The sequence below is a fragment of the Benincasa hispida genome, chromosome 3 (assembly GCF_009727055.1).
Source record: "Benincasa hispida cultivar B227 chromosome 3, ASM972705v1, whole genome shotgun sequence".
Lineage (NCBI taxonomy): Eukaryota > Viridiplantae > Streptophyta > Magnoliopsida > Cucurbitales > Cucurbitaceae > Benincasa > Benincasa hispida.
Genome location: NC_052351.1, coordinates 27,144,380 through 27,163,498, shown reverse-complemented (window position 1 = coordinate 27,163,498; position 19,119 = coordinate 27,144,380). Strand labels below are relative to the sequence as shown.

The following is a 19,119-nucleotide window of genomic DNA, read 5'->3' as shown; positions in this document are numbered from 1 at the left end:
TTTCATGTCCTTTAATTTTGTACTTTTTTTCGAATATTTGATATTACTTTTAAGTTTTTTTTTTAATTTATGCTCACATCAGCATTTATGCAAATAATTTACAATATACATCTAAATGTTGTCTTACTTTCATAGAAATGATGATTAAAAAATGGTTAATATAGTCTAATTTAGCTACAACCAAAGTTTCATTAACTAATTATAACAATTTCTATCAATTTTCATAAAGTTTCGCAAAAATTCTATCAATATTTTGAGACTTCAATATTTCCATCATCGATATTTCAAATCTTGGTTGTCTTATTATAAGTTAGTTCAGTTATTCATTTGATGTGATAGCAACAATACAAGGAACAAGGTGAAGAATTTCAATTTTCAACTAATCCCTACCTAATTTTCCTATTAAAGATGGTGAAAGAAATTAATAATTTTCCTCAAAACATTTGTTTTAGAAGATACCAGCAGCAAGATATACGAGATTCTATCTAGATCTCAAAAAGAAAACTCCAAACCATATTTGTATTTACGGTAATTAATGATTTATTCACTTGAACAACAAAGCGATTCGTCAATAACAGTTTTTAACTGCATGTTAATACATACAAGGGTGAATTATACGCCAAAGACGAGAAGCAGTTTTTAAGTATAAGGGTAAGATCAGATGCAACTCAATTTTTAACCTCAATGCTATGTAATATATTCAAAAGAAAAAAGGGGGGAGAGGGGAAAAAAAAAAAAAGAGAAAAAAAAAAACCTCGGATAGAAGATTGCTGATAATTTAAATCTTCGTTTTACAAACTAAAACCAAATATCTTTCCCTTCAGACGGAGCAAAAGTTACATGTATATAGTGGAAGAAGAACAAACAAATATGAATTAGATCACTTGAAGTAGATTACAGGAGCATTTGCTTTCAAATCCCACAGTCCTCCTTCCTTCAAATACTCTAGATACCTTGCAAATTCAGGCCTGGCTGTTGACTTCCTCTTGCGGCGAAAATCAAAGAAACTGAAAAGAGGGTGTCCCCCTTTGTTAGCTTTCTTTGACTGCTTCTGATTCGCTTGAGCAAACTCAGGAAATATAATCTCAGATGTCGGTTTCCTCGACCCGGAACCGAGTACTCGAGTTGGCAAACTGGTTGCCCTCTTCAACCTTCCTTCCAACAAGCTAACAGTAGGATCCTCCCCAAGGCGCTCGTACCTGTGAGGACATCTCCTGGTACTCAAAGCTCTCAACATGGTTAAGAAGTAAAGTTAACAGAACAAGCAAGTTTTAGCAAGAGAAAAGGAGGGGAATGGCTCTTGCTCAATAATGCAGAAGGGAAGGTGAAGAGGATTAGTTGTGAGAGATTTGTGGAGAATAGGTTGTAGATTTATGGGTTTCGTATGGTCAAGATTGGCTTGCCAAATGCTACGCAAGCTTGAGGATACTAGTTCCAATAGATTGACTTTCTCCTGCTCTTCCCAACTACCCTCAAGAAATAAAGATTTAACCTAATTATATTAAGATTTTTGGAATCTTTCTTGTTACACACAGCAAAATATGTGCATGCTTTAGGAAGGTGAGCTCACCTACCACTTTCTTTGACTTTTTTTTTATGTTATTTTATAATCAACAAGAAACAGCCGGGGGTTTCCTCGCACGTGCTTCACTTCCACATTTTAAATGTGCTCATGAGCAAGATACTGGTCATTTTCACTTAAAAAATTAACCAATTATTGGCCTGTTTCTTTTTCTGCCTCGAAGCTTCCTTCAGTTCAACATTTTCACACATTACACAGCTAAGAAGGTTCCAATATACAAACAAGATGACTCTATATTTCATTCACTTTTAAATTGATTCACTATGATTCCATTTCGACTTTAAGAGTGGAATACAAAAACTATACATGTTTGATGAGCATGAGGTCTACACTTACCGGCACTACTAAAGTTACACGGGGTGTGGCCAAAAAGTGGTAGATTCACTAATTTCTCTTTACACTATGACCTCAGGCTACCGCTCCTCTGAGTTGAATTTGTTCCAAGCTTCCTGAGAATCATAAAGTGGCAACCCAGAAGATTAGAGGCAGTGTTTCTTTTCCGGAACAAAAAAATAATGTGTATATATACATTAGAGGCAGTTTACAACGCCACAATGCTTGTCCACAGGTGAACAATCAATAATGGAGGCTGCAACTGAAGCATGAGGTCCTTCTAGGATTTTCGGAATCAGTATGAGAAGGAAGGATAAAGGACAAAGGACAACATTACATGAAAATAATAGAAAAGCAGAGAGGTGGCAACTACCACTCAATTTGTTTCTTCCAATTTATATAAATTCAAGAACTGTAAAATCATATTGCATATACTAGTTAATAATGCACCTTTAGTAGATCGAAGACCTTCTCGCATATATACTTTTGCTGAATACTTGCACCCCGTTGTTGCAATTTGTCTGGATGAACACACAGAGTGGCTTTCCTGTAAGCTTTCTTTACAGCAGCGGCGGTTATAACTTCTGTTAAGGGAATTGGCTGCCAACCACTATCAGGTCCAAGGATCTGCAAGAAACTTATAAATTAGTCCATGCCCATTAGGAGTGCTTATGCCCAAAAGTTCCCAGATTCAAGCTCGGTTAATAGCTTCATCTTATTCATTCTAAATAAAGGATCAGTCTGAAACCTTAAAAACTATGCCAACCAAACCTAAATCCAACAAATTCTCGGCAAAATTCGGTGGAAGTGTAGTGCAGCATATGCCAAAAGCTAGAGGATGCCAAGTAAAGTTTGCAATGATTCAACAGAAAGTCGTATAAAGGAAAAGGAGAAGAGAACAGTAACAGACACTACATTACACCTTGAAAATCCACCACAAGATTAAATTGTAGCACAACAGAGTTAGTGCAGGACACCAAGTCAGACATAAACGTACATATTGCAATGTAGAAAGCAAGGCACGCAAGTTTCCTTCCTTCCCACTTGACCATCTCCTAACATCAGCATCCAATGTCTCAGCTATTCTCTGAAAATAGCATAGATTCATGATATGTCACATATTAAAGAAACAAAGAAATTGAGAACTTCCAAAAATGTAATCTTGTGTGTTGTCAAGAATATTACATTTCTCTCAGCTTGCTCTCTTTGTGCCAGAAGATCACGCATATTCTTTTCTGCCAGAGCTTTTGCCTGAAAGATACAGTAAGGTGTTAGTCATTTCATAATGTATACACAAGTCAATCATAAACCATAATGATGGATCAGAATCATACTGCACGTTCTGCTGTTCTTTGATGCCTCTCTAATCTGGCTTTACACCTTTGAGGCGATTCACCATCAACACCCTCATTCCTCTCTGCATTACGAAATTTCATGCAAAGAACAGATCACTCATGAACCAGAAAAAAGTATGATCAAATGCCAAAAGAAATGGGTAGGGGGAACAATATATATACAAATATATTGATTGCTGATCTCATACCATCATAAGCCGAGTAGTAGGCATATCTTGTAGCAGTGGCAGAGCCAAAGCTCTGAGATTGTAGGCTGGGCTGACCCTGACATCCACCATCCATCTTAAAATTCACATCATGATATGCACAAACTATCAAGTATTAAAAAATAAAAAGATACCGGCATTTTATACTTACGGACGATGAAGACTTCTGTCTCATTTCATTACTCCTGGAAGAAGCAGAGAATTTGTCAGAAACAGATCTTTCCATTCTCTCCCTCACTCCAAAGGAAGCCTTGTCAAACATGGCTTTCTCCGCAGCTCGCTCCCTGGCCTCCACAGTTGCTCTTTCTACGGCAGCACGCTCTGCCTTTACCCTTGCCTCCATAGTTGCCGCCTTCCCAGCCAATGAATTTTCTCTCGCCTCTGCACATGCCTTTTCCAATCTTTCACGTGCATCAGCCAATGCTCTTTGTCGGGCTTCAGCAGTCATCCTCTCCAAAGCAGCCCTTTCTGCCCTTTCACGAGTTTCGGCACCTACTCTATCTCGTGGCTCAAGAGAAATTCTGTCAATAGGCATTCTATCCTTTTCTCTCTCTCTTTCCCTTTCCCTCTCTTCTTCCAATTTTCGAAGAATGTCATTCTCAAATTCTGCTTCACTTCTCACTCTCTCACTCTCTTTCCCTTTAGATGAATGGCTCTGGTTTACAAAATTTTCCTTTCTTTCTGGGGCCTGACTTCCATTGACCTCACGGGAGAATTCCCCACTCTTCTGTGTCCTGTCTGAAATATTTGACCAAGTTGACTTCAATCCACTTCCTTTCTCAGCCCTTACATTGACCCCCTGAACTGACACTTTCTGTCCCTTGTCTTCAACCTTGTCAGAGGACTTCACTTTATCTTCCATACAACAGAACAAGTTACTTTCTGGATGTTCAGGATCAGAACCCATTCTCGTAACAAACTTCTTTCTTCCTACAAACTCTTCCATGCAAACATCAGCCTGGCCTGCTTTCTCGTCACTTCTATCCAGAGGAAGTGATGTCTTCATATCTTCCATCTTAACTACATTCTCTCCCACGTCCATGCTTGTTGAGTTTTCAGATGAAAGTGCAACTTCTGAATTAGTTGGTTCTGATTGTATATGTCCAAATTTGTGTTGAAAGTGTGTTTCTATCGCCGCTCTTTTAGTTAGTTCATCAAAAGAAAGTTGAATATCTGCATCTTCCATTTCAACTGGAACTTTAAGCTGTTCTACCTCTGCCTGGCACACACTCGGCCCACAAGAATTTTTGTTAAATTGAAGATTTTCAGTTCCACCACTTCCTGATGAAGTTTCATTAACTGTGAGTGTAGTCTTTCTCTCTCCACTGTCATCTACAACGGAGAATTCTCCAGACATTCCAGTTGGACATGCTAGTCCCATAGGTAAGTGGTCTTTGTTATCGTTCATTTGAAATGCAGCAGCAGATATCCCCAAATCATTCACTTCCACATGTACTTGAGATCCTATTGTTGAATTTACTTTGTGTCTGTCCTCCAATCTCTCTAATTCATCATGCTCCAAACTTGTACCCTTGAGATCTGCACTATCTTGTGAATCTTTAACCAACATTGGAGTCCCTTTACACATACCCACATCTCTTGGCATGCCTCCAATGTTCAAAGGGTGAAATGAATCATCAACTTCCTTTTCACTTACTTCTCTGTACTGAAAATCTTGTGGCCAATTGTTGTCATCTTCTCTCTCATGAGCTAATTCAGGTGTCTCACTTGCTCCAACTTCGGCAGCCTCTTTTCCCTTTTCCCCATGATCTTCCATCCCATGAACTCCTTCCAGTTGTCTTTCACGAGCCATCTGTCCCTTAAAGTTGTCATCCTCAAGAACCAAATTCAGTCTTTTCTTAGCATCTGGTTGCTTGAGAAACACCCTCATTTTTTGCTCAAATTTTTCCCTTTCGGAAGCCTCTCTGAACATCTCTCTTTTCTCATTCTCAGTGGCTTCCATTTTATTTGCATTGTTTTCTTTGCTATGAGACTCCTTGAGAATATTTCCATTTTCCTTTCTTTCAACAACCTTTTTCTTTTCTTGTTCAATATCCCTGGGTAAAACAGGTTGCTCAACTTTTAGCTCACTGTCCAGCTGTCTAAACTCAACAGGCTTTTCACGTCTCTCTGATTCATTAGCATAAAACATTTGCTTTTTTATTTCCATAAACTGTTGAGCAACTCCACATTTCCTATCATTTGATTCAAGATCACAAACACCTTGGTGAACATTTAATTTCACCTGCTCTTTTTGCCTAGTCTCGTTTCTATTTGGCTTTAGTTTTATCTTATCTTCCTCCTTTCCATGAACCATATTCTCCAAATTCTTCACCTCCTCATTCAGAACATGAGCTGTATGGAATGGTTTTGTTTTCTTATCTTGATCTTCATTGTTTTCCCATGCGTTGTTGGTCTCTACTCCCATTTGTCCAGTGACAAAGTTGGAAATCGCATCGTTGTTCACCGACTCAAATTCCTCTCCGGATGTATCTGCTCTTGCCAATTCAAAAAACTCTGTGGCATCTTTCCATTCACTACAGTAATCATAATTCTCGGATACAAGAAATCTACTCTCACTTCTAATCGGTAAGGTCTTTTCAGCAGCAGTTAAAAGTTCCTCTCCTCCATAGTGTGCTGAACAAACTTCAGTTGCCTTCACATCCTTTTGCCTCTCTTCTTTAGCAGGCAAATCCATTTCATGGCCATGAATTTCCCCAATACCCTGCACACTTCCATCGGCCAAAGTCCTAAATCGATTTGGAATCTTAGTCAATTTTTCTTCCTTTTTTCTCATATCATTTTTTGAATCCAGTCTCGTCCGTCCATGGACCCATTCCTTCTTCCTCTCCCACAAATCTTTTGCATTTTGTAACTGTGCTTGTGCTTTTTCCATTGCTTCTTTCATAGCTGCAGCCGAGGCCGCTGCAGATGAGCTAGCATCTACCTCCACATCAAATAAAGGAAGAGAATGATCATCTGAAATTATTTCAGAAGCAGCTTCCTCACAACACAAAGTCCTTTTAGAGTAGTCTCCGTTTTTGGTAGCAAACTTGGGAGGAGGTCGAGAAGGTGGTGGCACTTGAGAGGGCTCAGTTCTAAGGCTTATTTCAGATACGGTTATGAAATCCTCATGAGAACGACAAAGACCTCTACCATATCCATTTTGAGAAATAAGGTTATCCTCAAATAACGGTCCAGAGTCATTACTGTCCAGTAGGGGTGGCATAGTGTTCCTTAGATGTTTGCCCTTCACCTTTCCTGTATCAAAATCTATATTGAGATAGTTATCATCATTGGTCTGCAGTGATGGATCATCATCTGTTGCCTTTGGTGAGGGATTTGCTTCATCGACCAGATATGAGAATCCAGGAAGCATCTCCAACTGGGTTACGTGTATCTTCCCATTCGATATATTTCCATTGCTTTCTCGGTTAACCTTGTTATATGATATGCAAAACTCAGTGCTTCCTCCAAATGACTGATTAGAGTCTCCATTTGACATACAATGAGAATTTCCAGAATGATCCGAATAGTCTGACAACGATTCAGTTCCTGCTGGAGTCCTGTGAATGACAAAAGCAAGACGACCACATTCTACCATCAAGTTCTAGCATGATTAGATCAATTATCAAGATACGATACTTCTCTCTTACTACTCAGACTAGAGAACCCAGACCACAACCTATTTCCTACTTGTCACTATTAACACTATTGGCCAGGAGTCAACATACCATCACGTTCACCCTTCGACTGCCCGAATTCCGAACCAAAAAATAGGAACATTCAAAATGTTAACCATAAGTAATGCCCAAAACCAAGCTAAACAAGAAAACGCAACAAAATGCAATTAAGATACGGTCAATTTCAAGTTTCAACACATTCCACAGAAATCAACGAACAAAAGCAACAAAAGCCAACAAGTATCGAGCAGAATATACACGTAGTCGTACCAAGCTTCGTCGGAAGAGCCATCATCAACGCCTTTGGATGAGCCAACCAGTTCGTCATAAGAAATCGCAAAATCCAGACCATCGAATCCGCCAAAAACCTCCGCATAGTCAAATGCAGAGCTCCGAGCGTCGAAGAAAACCTCAGATTCATCGACAGCAGGAAGATCAAGAATCGGAATTGAGGAAGCACGAAGCGCGTGGAAACTCCCGAAAATCTCACCGTAGTCTTCAAAACGAGGAGACAAAGCAGAGACTCCAAACTTAGGAGGACCGCCATAAACGTCGTCGTAGATAGTTTGAGCTACAAAAGGACCACCGCCATTACTGCCATTACAGATTTTCTTAGAAAGCGAGGTAGAACCCCTGTTGGGGAGACGGGAATGTGAGAGATTATCCATGTAAAATGAAGATACTCTAGGTCTCAATTCTTCAGTACAAAGCGTGGTATATAGCGTTCTTCACTTTACTCTCACTCCTCGTAGCACAGAAGTTTTCTCTTTCTCTCTTCTTTTTCTCTCAGTCTGCTGAGAAAACCATAGCCACTCTGCAACGGGGTCAGATGCAAGACAAGACGAGACGACGACGAAGTGAACGGAAACGAAAAAGGCAAACCGAAATTCTTTTTCTTCTTTTGTTTTTCCACAAAGAAAATTTGTGTAGTAAAATGACGATAAAGGGCTTGTGAAACTTCGGAAACTGCAAGAATGACATCTCCAGATATTATTATATGACTGCGATGGCCGATGGAGGAGCTGGCGGAGGACTGTACTTGTAGGTGGGAACCGGAGACCGGCTGGTCCGGGAGGGAAGGAAGAGAGAGAGGAAGAATAAACCGGTAAGTGTCAAAAAGGAATCTTTTTTGTCCGAAAAATGATAAATCAAAGACAAATTAAATGAGTGAGAGTTGATTAAAATTTAAATACTTTCCTTATTTTTCTATTTTTAAAATTCCCTCGTTACATTACTCTCTAGTTTTATATATAATTTAATACTTTTCGAATTGGTTTTTAAATAATTCACAAGAGATATCAAAATGAATTTAGCGTAACGGTAAACAAATTTTTTTCTAGAGATTAAAGGTTCGATCTTTCATTTTCATAAGTATTGTATTAAAAAAAAATTCACAAGAGATTAATATTTTAAATATATTTGACTACTTGTAACCATGAAATATGGATTTATTATTTCAATGTCGACCGGGTATGTTTATACCCATCTATATTTTTTCTTTTGGAGAAATGTATTTTATTATCTACTAATTTACTAAATCAAATGAATTGTGTGAAACTTCTATTTGGTAAATTTATATGAAAAACAATATTTGAATTTTGTGACCAGTGGACTTTATTTTTAAAAACAATATTTACACATTTTTTGAGAAAATTGGAAATAAACAATAAATACAAGCTTGTTTTAAATTTTATATTGTTTATTAACTCATGAACAACTTGTGAGAATGATTGGATTACAAAAGTAGTAATAATTAAAATTAAAGATGAAAATAGCAAAATAGCAAGAGGAACATTTATTTTTTGGTGATAGATAAAGAACAAAGAAATTATTGTTTTGAAGTTTGAAAAATATGGTGTGGGATATTAAAATAAAGAAAAAGAAAACTTCTCCCCCACATGCAATTGAAAGGGACATTTGAATTACATAATTAATATGAAACCTAATTTCTCCAAAATGGATACAAATTTGAATGCCCTAAGGTTCTGATCAGATGCCCAATCATTTTCATTGATTGAAAAATGTTTTCTTTTACTCTCTTTCTATCTTTATGTGGGTGAGAGAAATGAAGTTGACCTTTCACTATCCTAACACTAAGAACAAAGATTACAACTATGTGTTTTTTCTTTTTTGAACATATTTGTTTGGTGCAACATTACAAGTTACAACTCTGGGAGAAATTTTGTCATTTTTCTAAACATTTTTTCTTAAATGCAGAGTAAAATTTTGAATCAACCATTGATGATAGGGAAATATAAATGTTTAACTACTTATATAATTTTATTTTTATTTTTAACGAAGAAAAACGTCTAAATGAGTCTAACTTAATTAGTATCAAATATGTACTATTAACCTCGAGGTTAGAAGTTTGATCCTTCTTCCCACATATTGTAACAGAAAAGACAAGAAAAACTAAGAACAGCGGCAATTAGCGATCAACAAAAAGTCTATTAGTGGAGGATTGTCCGTCCAATGTCTTCGAGCATGAAAAGCAAGCTTGTGGTCCATTAAATTATAGTGGCTTTTAACAAAGTAAAAATCCTCGTGATACCATGATGATGTAAATCATGCAGAGAATCCACAAAACTGGATCTCATTTGAATAACAAGAAGAGTGAGTACCCCATAGAATCAAAGAACCCGTCTCAGTCCTTAGAGAATGAATGTCGGCATCCAAAACATTGAAAACTGCTTCACAAAGGGCCAAAACTCCACATAAACAAGGAAAAGCTACAAATTTTCCATGGCCATAAGGTTTTAATATTGGGACCATGAACAATAGCTCTAAGACACATCTCACCGCTTCTAATAGGAGCATGAAAATTCACCTTAAAAGACCCTCGAGAGGAGGTAGTCTATAGAAAACGTCTAACCAATAGGATCTGGAGACATTCTTTCTATATTTGTTTTTGTGAACATATTACGACTTCATATAATAGTCATCCATCATTAATAATAATGTTTTGTTTTTAATTAAGAATATAAAGGAAAAACTTTTTAAACTGCCTAAGACATCAATGTTGATGCACTCCAATTTTTATTATATATCTTTTAAATATCGATGCTCAAGTATGATACATGTAATTCACTTGATTCTCATAAACCAAATGATAAACTTAAGAGATAAATATCTGCAAAACAATAAAATGCACATCACACCAACTACGATGCTTACATTAGATTAGAGATGTTTGAGAAGTGTAGTAAGCATAAGAGTTTGTGAGTAAAGTTTGTATGTTTTCTATTTATATGGGGTTTGAATAGGTCTTCTCATTACTCCCTCTTAGCATAAAAGGTCGAATGTGTCAAAACTAGTTTCTCTGGCATGTTTCCCAATGGTTAAACCACCTGGGCCTAGTTGTCCTAAGACTTGCTTCACTTGCAAGTTGGCTGTAAACCTTTTTATATATAGTTGGATGTGAGGATATTTGAAATAACTTTTTTTTTACATGAATAAGCTAAATTTTGACGACCGACATGTAAGATTTTATGCCTTTAACAATATTCTAATGACGTGTTACATAAATGTTAGACGATTAATAATACTCCACCTAATTTATAAATTTTAAAAGATTAGAAGGTCAAATTGAATATGGTCTAAAAATGTTTTGAAGTACAAAAGCAAGCATCTAGTCAAATAAAAAGCAAAAACAAACCAAAAAAACAAGATTTCAATATTCATCATCATAAGAAGAATAGAATTTGAAGAAGAATTAAAACCCAAAACTTTAGTTTAAGAAATTCATATATATATGAAGAAATAAAGTGGGAAATCTCACTTTTGATGAAAATCTAGAATGTGTCTCATTGTAAGGAGGAAAAGTTTTGTATGTATCAATAGATTTAATGTGTATGGAATCCTTAAAATCTTTCTCTTTTTTTTTTTTTTTTTTATTATTATTACTTACCAAACACACATTACATAACTGACACTATCTTCTTTTCATTACTTTTTTCATTCTCTCTCCTTTAATTCTAATTTCCCTACTAAAGTATTATTCTTCACTCTTCTATTCCTTTGTTTCATTTTTTATTATTGAAAAGAACCCCTAGAAGTTCATTAAAAAATTTAGCCAAACTCCCAATGTTTCCATCTTTTTAGGGTTGGAATTATTCTATCAATACAATGATACTATATTGAAAACAAACATATCTTTTGTTTTTTTTTTAATAATAAATCATGTATTTTATATGTATATATAATCTTCAATGATAGTTCTTAAGGTAAACAAAATAGGGAGTAAAATGAGAAAAATTCTAAAATAGTTGTAGGTATGTTGAGATGACATTTTTTTTTAATATTCTTTTCAAATTTAAGAATATTCAACTAAGTAATCGTCTTATCAAATTTAGTTTTACATTTCATGTTCCAATGTAAATATAGTTCAACAATAATTTTGATATAATCGTTCTCTTAAAAGTCGAAGTTCGAATCTTCTTCTCTCTCATTTATTGCACTAAAAACATTATTTAAATTTGTTGGTGACTTATGACATGTTTGAAAGTGATTCTAAAATGGTTAAAATCAAAATTTTCAATTTTCAAATTACTTGGAATGAAGATGCTTTTAATGATTCAAAATCAATTTTATTAATATGAAAAATACGTTTAGAAAGGATTTTAAACATGAGATAAAAATGACTTTAATGATTTCAAAATTACTCGTGAATATATTATTTAGACATTTTGGGTCCAATTGAAATATATTTTTAAAGAAACGAGGGAAAAGGAAAAAGAAACTTGCTTGAGTTTGAAGTTGTGTTGTTGTTTGGAGCTTCACCTAGAAGCACTTTCCCACCTTAAAATTGAATGAAGAATATACACCATAGTCCTTGGACAAACAAAAACAACATATACATGGCTATATGATATATTGAAAATCTTGTTAGCTTTTGTTTTATACAAGCTTCATATACCAATAAAATAAAATAAAAGAAAAACAAAAAGAAAAAGAGCTATATTTACCTACATCTACATGGGATGATGGGCCCTTGTGTTGGCCACTTTATGACTATCACATCTTACCCTAAAGCTGAATGTGTCATCATTCATTTCATAACCCCCTAAATTAAAATCAATTTGAAATCTCATACACATATATACGATTAAAATATTGATATTAGTGTTCGATATAAAAAATTAGTACACCGTTCGATAATCATTTCATTTTTTATTTTTTATTTTTGAAAATTAAACTTATTTTTTTCCATTTTTTTACAATTATTCGTATCTTTTTTAAGTATAGTGATTGAATTCTTGGCCAAATTTTAGAAAAAAAACTTTTTAATTTTTTTTTTCAAATTTTAGCTTGGTTTTTAAACAATGGGTAAAAAGTAGATAACATATAAAAAAATTGGAGGTAGAAATAATGTTTATAGGCTTAATTTAAAACCAAAAACAAAATGGTTATCAAATAGGATCTAAGTTTTTCGCATATAGTAATAAAATATGAATATTAATGGAAGAGTTTATAAATAAAAACAAAATTACCTGTTGGGAAAAACCTCTCACTCCTGTAGGAAAAACAGAAAAATAAATAAATTAAAAGAAAACAATAAAAACTGATCACATGATAATTTACGTGGGAAGCTCCCAACTCGGAGAAAAACCACGAAAAAAATTCACTGTGTGAATAATTGTTACAATCGCACAGAATATTTCTCTCTTCCAACCCCGATTACAATAGAAATCTCTCAACGCTCATACATTTTTTTCCACTCTCAAACTAGAAGAATACAAAATAAATTTCATTAGAGATAGCACACTAAGTTTAAAGTATTTCTAACTATGACGACTTGAAACTAGAGGCGTAGACTCCTTTTATAGTGGTAGGAATCCATCACTTTTTCAAATTTTCTAACATGGGATAAACTGTACTTCTAATATTTTGTCAAAAACGTAACACTGTTTAAATTTATAGTTAAGGTCCCATTTGTAACCATTAGATTTTTAGGTTTTTTTAAAACTAAATTTATAAATACCACTTTCATCTATAAATTTATAACTTCGTTATCTATATTTTTACTAATGTTTTCAAATATCAAGCTAAATTTTGAATAAAAAGAGTAATTAGTTTTTTTTTTCTCCAAATTTTGGCTAAGAATTCATCTCTTTACTTAAAAATATGAAAACCATGGTAAGAAATTGAGAGAATATAAACTTAATTTTCAAAAATCAAATAGTTACAAAATAGGACCTATCTTATTTGTTTAAAGAAACAATTAAATTATTTTTATTCCCAATTTTAGATTTTGTTGTTAGTACTTGGTTCATAATTAAATTTAAATATGTTTATGTTTCATAGGTACATATATAATATTACCTCTATGAATCAATACATTTTATCTATATCAATTATAATCATAAATTCAAATGCTCATACCAATTTAACTTATGATACCTAAAACAAAGTGAGGTGATGTGTGGGAAAAAATGGGATAGAGAGATATTTTTATTAGGATAAAATACATTTTTGTCAAGAATTTGAATTTACGTTCTATTTAAATCTCTAGCTTTTCAAAATTAAACACTTTTGATCATTAATATTTGAATTAAATTTTTACTTGTTATTTACAGTTTCAAAAGTAACTTTTTTGGTTCTCCAAAATTTGAACACCATTTTTATTTTGTTACCAAAATTCGAAATTGGTTTTTTAAACAATCTATAAATGGAGTTGAGCGTTACGTCGTAATGAAATAATGACGTAATAGTTAACATATATTGACTAAGTATCATCATTTTTCAAATAAGTTTGAATTAATTTTATTTTTAAAATTTAGAAACTAAATTGAAATTAAATTTTAATGATAAAAAAGAAAGGTACTTTACTCCTTTTAGTGTGGCCTACAAATGGAAAATTTGAACTGAAATAGATGAGTGGGAGAGCATCTGTAAATTGAAGATAGCATTTTGAAATTTGAGAGAAAATGGTCAAACTTATGTGACAGCTTTTTACTGCTCTTGTATTTACCAACAGATTTTTTTTTTTTTTTTTTTTTTTTTTTTTAAAAAGAAATCCTCTATCTATCTTAATACATCATAAATATTATCCAATAAAATAATGTCATGTAATATTTTTATTTTTAAGAGATAATTTTTTCTAATTTTATTTTTATGTGGTTAATAAGTAGGAATATAAAGGTTAAAGACCCAATCATTACTCTTACCCATATGTAAATCTTTATTTATGGCTTAATTAATTCAATTTATAGTCATTTTCAATCTTGTCAACTTCCTCAACTATGGAGTGAAATGGGATATAGTTGTTTTTTAGCTGTCTAATTATATTCTCCTAAGTATATTCATTACGATGTAACAATTTATCACCAAAAATAAAAATGAAAAGAAAAGAAAAGTTTTCCCTCTTTTGTCTAATCTATAATCACAATTAACCCGTTTTTAGACCGGACATCAAATTTATTTTATTTATTTTTATATACAGAAAGAAATATTCAAATATCTGACATTTTAGTTGAAAATTTTAAATTTAATGTTAGTTGAATTATATTTGTATTGGTTTTTTTTTTTTTTTGTCATTTCATTGACCAATTAATTACTTTTTCTAAAAACATATGACAAAATATGTATCGAAAATGGATGGTAGGATATTTAAACGAATAATTTTATATTTAAAATTGGTGTAATTATGGAATAATATATATTGGATTGGGGAAGGGTGGGTGCTTAAAGGCAAAGAGGATAAGATTATTAAGTAAAAAATATATATGGAATGATTAATTCAAATAATAGCAAGCTAAAAAGAAATAGCAGGCTATGTTGGGATTAAAGGTGAAATAATGATTAGAAGAAGCTTGAGACAGACTTGGTTGTTTGGGCCACTGGACAAAGTCTGCCACTAACGGTTATTATCCAAAATCCACTATTGGGCCGCCATCAAAGCCCACTTATCTAACACTTCAATGAGAATTTTGACTTTGAAAAAAATCGACAGCTTTCCATTTTAATTGATTTGAAATTAGTCCGGGGTTATTATGTCTTCCATAATCGTAATAATATATGGAGTCCACGTCCAAATCCATAATCAACAAAATAATTAGATTGGGAAATTGATGGTGATTAATTTGATTGTATTTGAAAATTACGTGAAACCTGCTAACTTTAGTGTTATCATTACATATATTGTTACTGTTTACGGTAAGAGAATTATGAATCTATCAAAATTATTGTTACCGTTATAAATATCGTTACCGATTGCCCCCAAATGATAATGGTAAGAAGACAATGATACCAAACAATGCAAAGTAAACAACCTCAATGGTAATTAAACTACATTTGTAAAATGCATGAGTAAACGTGTCAAAAGCAATCCAACTCATGTAATACTTTCTCATCAATATTTTGTGATTTAATATCATGTGTCTCATGTATTTGTGGTTTGAGAGTGAGGTGACAAATCATCTGATGAGTTTTGATTTGACGATCTATCATTTGATGAGTTTTGATTTGATGCTATATACACAAGTTGGTCTGTCTAACTTCATCTCATAATATTAATATTTCTCATTTCAAACTATCTCGAGAATATGCAATAAGACAGATGTGAGTTTTGATTTAACGATGTATACACAAGTTGGCCTGTCTAACTTCATCCCATAATATTGATTTTTCTCATTTTAGACTATCCCGATAATATGTAAGATATGAGAATTCAAACTTTTTTTAGGTTAGTTCAACAAAACACAAAGTGTGGAAGATTCAAATATCAACCACGTTGAACTCGGGGTATAGAATATAAATCTTAGTCAGTTGAATTATATCGTTGTTACACTACAAGAAGTATACCCTTTTGTAGCTTCCTAATGTAACATTTTTGAAAATAGGCAATAAAATATTTAACAAAAAAACACGAGCCATGAAAATTGAATAAAAAAAAAAAAAACTAAGACGCGCCCAAAAGTTTAGAATTTGGCAATGTCAACCAAAATTATTCTCGTTCAGGGGAAAAGTTCTCCTTTCACACTCTCTGTACCCCAAAACCTAAAAAATCATTGCCAAGCAAATGTTAACGGTGAATCCTTTTTTTTTTTTTTTTTTTTTTTTTTTTTTTATGTTTTGGCATTTTCTAGAACCACATCCATTCTTTATCCCAAATCGAACTAGTAAATGTTGTTTCTGGTCGTCATGTTCGCGTTCGGTGGTGAGATTTTGTTATCATAGTCCTTTAGGAACGTTGTCGGTGGGGGGTTTTGGTTAAAGATGACCCTTCCATGCATGCAAGTTCAAAAGCAAGCCCATGTGTTTGATATGAAGGAACTCTTATTCAAGAGTACCTATGAGCGGAAGCGAATCTTTCCAATTTATTGTGATAAAATTTTCACATATACATTCCATCATACTAATATGCATTCATAACACTAAATTACTGGCATGCTCAAAGGAACAATAAATAAGAGATCGAGAGATCATACCAGTTGAAGACTTATTCTTCACAGCAAATCTCGCCTTCGCTGAATCGGTAAGCTATCGTTTAGGAAATCCTAATCGTCTACCTTGAACAGTCTCCACATGAACAGAAGGAAACGGGGACGACACCACCACTCAGATCTCTTAGTATTCTCGGAGTGAGAATCCAAAGGGTGGGTTTTGTTTGAATTTGGTAGAGAGGAGGAGGAAGGGATATCGTATACAACGATCAAGCAAGTGGGAGAAAGGATCGTCTATCGTATAGACAAAATGCTTGATCGTTTAGATGAAGTATATGATTGTGTAGGAAAAGCTAAATGATTGTCTATACGATCGTTTAGTAAATATCGAGCGCTAAACGATCACTTAGGAAAAGGTAAATGATCGTTTAGTAAATAGCGCACGTGGGTGTAAGCGTTAAGCGATCGCTTAGCACTATCGTATAGGTAAGCGATCGTTCAAGCACTATCGTATAGGCACAGGTTTTACTAAGTGATGACACACTTCAACACTATGTCCGCGCATCCAGTGTTTAACAAACCGTGAGCTATTTAAGCGTCTCAAAGCGATTCTTCAACTTACTCATCCGTTATGAAAACAGAAGAGACGCCGACCTATTATCCCGTAACCGTCTAATTAATAAATAATGAATATAATCACATTATATCCATAACCTATAGATTAATATCATATATTAATCATAGTATTTTTCCTCCACTAGATATAAATCATATTTATATCCAATTTTCTCCAAATTAATATATCTCATACATAAAGTTAATTATATCATATATAATTAACTAGTTCAATTATATCATATATATTCGACCTCCCTCTTGTCAATTTGAACATTTCAAACTGACCCAAAAACTGATTCTCAACTTGTATTCAAGCTACCAAAGGGACCTTATAGACCTATGGCTCGAAGCTCAACGGTACGTGAATAATTGACTAAACTCTTTAGCCACGATATCCACCATCTGTTAACTCCCAGACATTCTACTAAAAACCGGCAATTGAACTCTTCTTACCATAGATATATTTCTATATCCATTGGATATAACCAATCATCAGTACGATGAGCCTTCATAGATACTCGTAAGTACAACTGACCAATTTACCATACAACTGACCAATTTACCGTTTTACCCCTGTAGTTACATCTTACTCCTTAAGTACCACTGATCCCTCTAATGAACAATACAACATAGTCCTACTATGTGTGAACACTTCTCGGGCCATGAGAAGGTGTATGGCGCCACATCTTCAAGCCTCAGGATCAGCCCTTAAGAGAGCAATCTATCTACTTACCCATGCTTCGGGAAATGAGTGAACTCCATCTTGTAAAGCTGAGTTCTCAGCTCCCAAATACGATGAATCCCTAAAGTGGTAGGTTTGAGTCGGTGCTCTGGCCACTCACACCCATTCAAATTAAAGGACTGCCCTCAATGGCAGGAGTTCCCAACTCACTCAGGATTGAGGTCATGTTACCTATGGTCATCCTAGTGAAGTGAAGTCTCTGTCATGAACGGAGTTATATGACGAGACATTAACACTTCAAGGTCAGGTCTTATATAAACTCTTTATGTAGGACGCCCCCGCTTGCATGTCCCCTACATGAATGATCACGATCAGACCATCTGTGACAAGTCACAATACTTGTAACTATTCCACAAAGCGGACTGCGTCCATAATGTTACCAGGATAAGGTTTCCTCCTATATCCGTATACTATAGACTATTTTGGTTGTCACTTAAGCCATGATCTACTTGTATGTTACTGCATACATGTTTAAGTTACATAAAGACAACTAGGGATATTAAGTTTATTGGTTTGTGGTAAAATAAAAATATCTAAATGTGCAAAATCAAGAAGTGAAGTAAATATCATATATATTATACATCACAAGCGTTTGTACAAAATTGTTTACAAACTACAGGACATGAGACTTTAGGGCACAAACTCCAACAATCTTCCACTTGTTCTAAAGCGAAGTGGAAAGTACACAAAAATGAACTAGGATATAAAAACCCAGTACAATAAAATCTCCCACTTGCCCTAGTCCAGCCGTAAGTGGTCCCGTAGACCCATGCTCTAAAGGTGACCCTCAAACACTATAGTCGTGAGAGCCTTCGTAAACGAATCAACAACGTTTTTCTCTGAGGTGATCTTCATGACGATCACGTCTCCTCGATGCACCATCTCGCGGATCAGATGATACTTCCGCTCTATGTGTTTGCCGTGCCTGTGACTCCTGGGCTCCTTAGAGTTCACCACAGTACCACTATTGTCACAATAGAGGGTGATATGCCTAGACATATCTGGAAAAACTTCCAGTTCTGTCAAGAACTTCCTGAGACATACGACCTCTTTAGCAGCTTCACAAACCACTACGTAATCAGCTTCCATCGTGGAGTCAGCGATGTACCCCTGCTTAGTGCTCCGCCACACTACAGCTCCTCCGTTAAGAGTAAAAACTGACTCTGAAGTGGACTTCCGAGAGTTCTTATCAGTCTGAAAGTCAGAATTCGTGTATC

At 34.4% G+C, this 19,119-nt stretch overlaps 2 protein-coding genes across 3 annotated transcripts; both read right to left on the bottom strand.

Moving 5' to 3' along the window:
* Positions 1-740: 740 nt before the first annotated feature.
* On the bottom strand, positions 741-1,554 carry LOC120074173. Its single transcript, XM_039027200.1, has one exon. The coding sequence runs from the start codon at positions 1,235-1,237 to the stop codon at positions 881-883; it is 357 nt and encodes a 118-aa protein (XP_038883128.1). The 5' UTR covers positions 1,238-1,554; the 3' UTR covers positions 741-880.
* A 241-nt stretch (positions 1,555-1,795) lies between these two features.
* Positions 1,796-8,088, bottom strand: LOC120074172 (auxilin-like protein 1). 2 transcript variants are annotated; one of them, XM_039027198.1, is made up of 8 exons: positions 7,430-8,088; positions 3,628-7,042; positions 3,459-3,534; positions 3,250-3,332; positions 3,101-3,166; positions 2,838-3,002; positions 2,366-2,542; positions 1,796-2,031 (listed from the first exon to the last, which is right to left on the bottom strand). In XM_039027198.1, the coding sequence occupies exons 1-8, from the start codon at positions 7,825-7,827 to the stop codon at positions 1,996-1,998; spliced, it is 4,416 nt and encodes a 1,471-aa protein (XP_038883126.1). In that variant the 5' UTR covers positions 7,828-8,088; the 3' UTR covers positions 1,796-1,995. The 2 variants fall into 2 exon arrangements, with proteins under 2 accessions (XP_038883126.1, XP_038883127.1); XM_039027199.1 differs by having other exon boundaries at positions 1,919-2,031; positions 2,913-3,002; positions 7,430-8,085.
* Positions 8,089-19,119: the final 11,031 nt, after the last annotated feature.

Coding starts and splice junctions, on each gene's coding strand:
- LOC120074173 (XM_039027200.1), bottom strand. CDS start 1,237: ATGTTGAGAGCTTTGAGTACCAGGAGATGTCCTCACAGGTACGAGCGC.
- LOC120074172 (XM_039027198.1), bottom strand. CDS start 7,827: ATGGATAATCTCTCACATTCCCGTCTCCCCAACAGGGGTTCTACCTCG. Junction 7,043..7,429: donor GGCTCTTCCGACGAAGCTTG/GTACGACTACGT, acceptor TGTCATTCACAG/GACTCCAGCAGGAACTGAAT. Junction 3,535..3,627: donor GACAGAAGTCTTCATCGTCC/GTAAGTATAAAA, acceptor GGTGGATGTCAG/GGTCAGCCCAGCCTACAATC.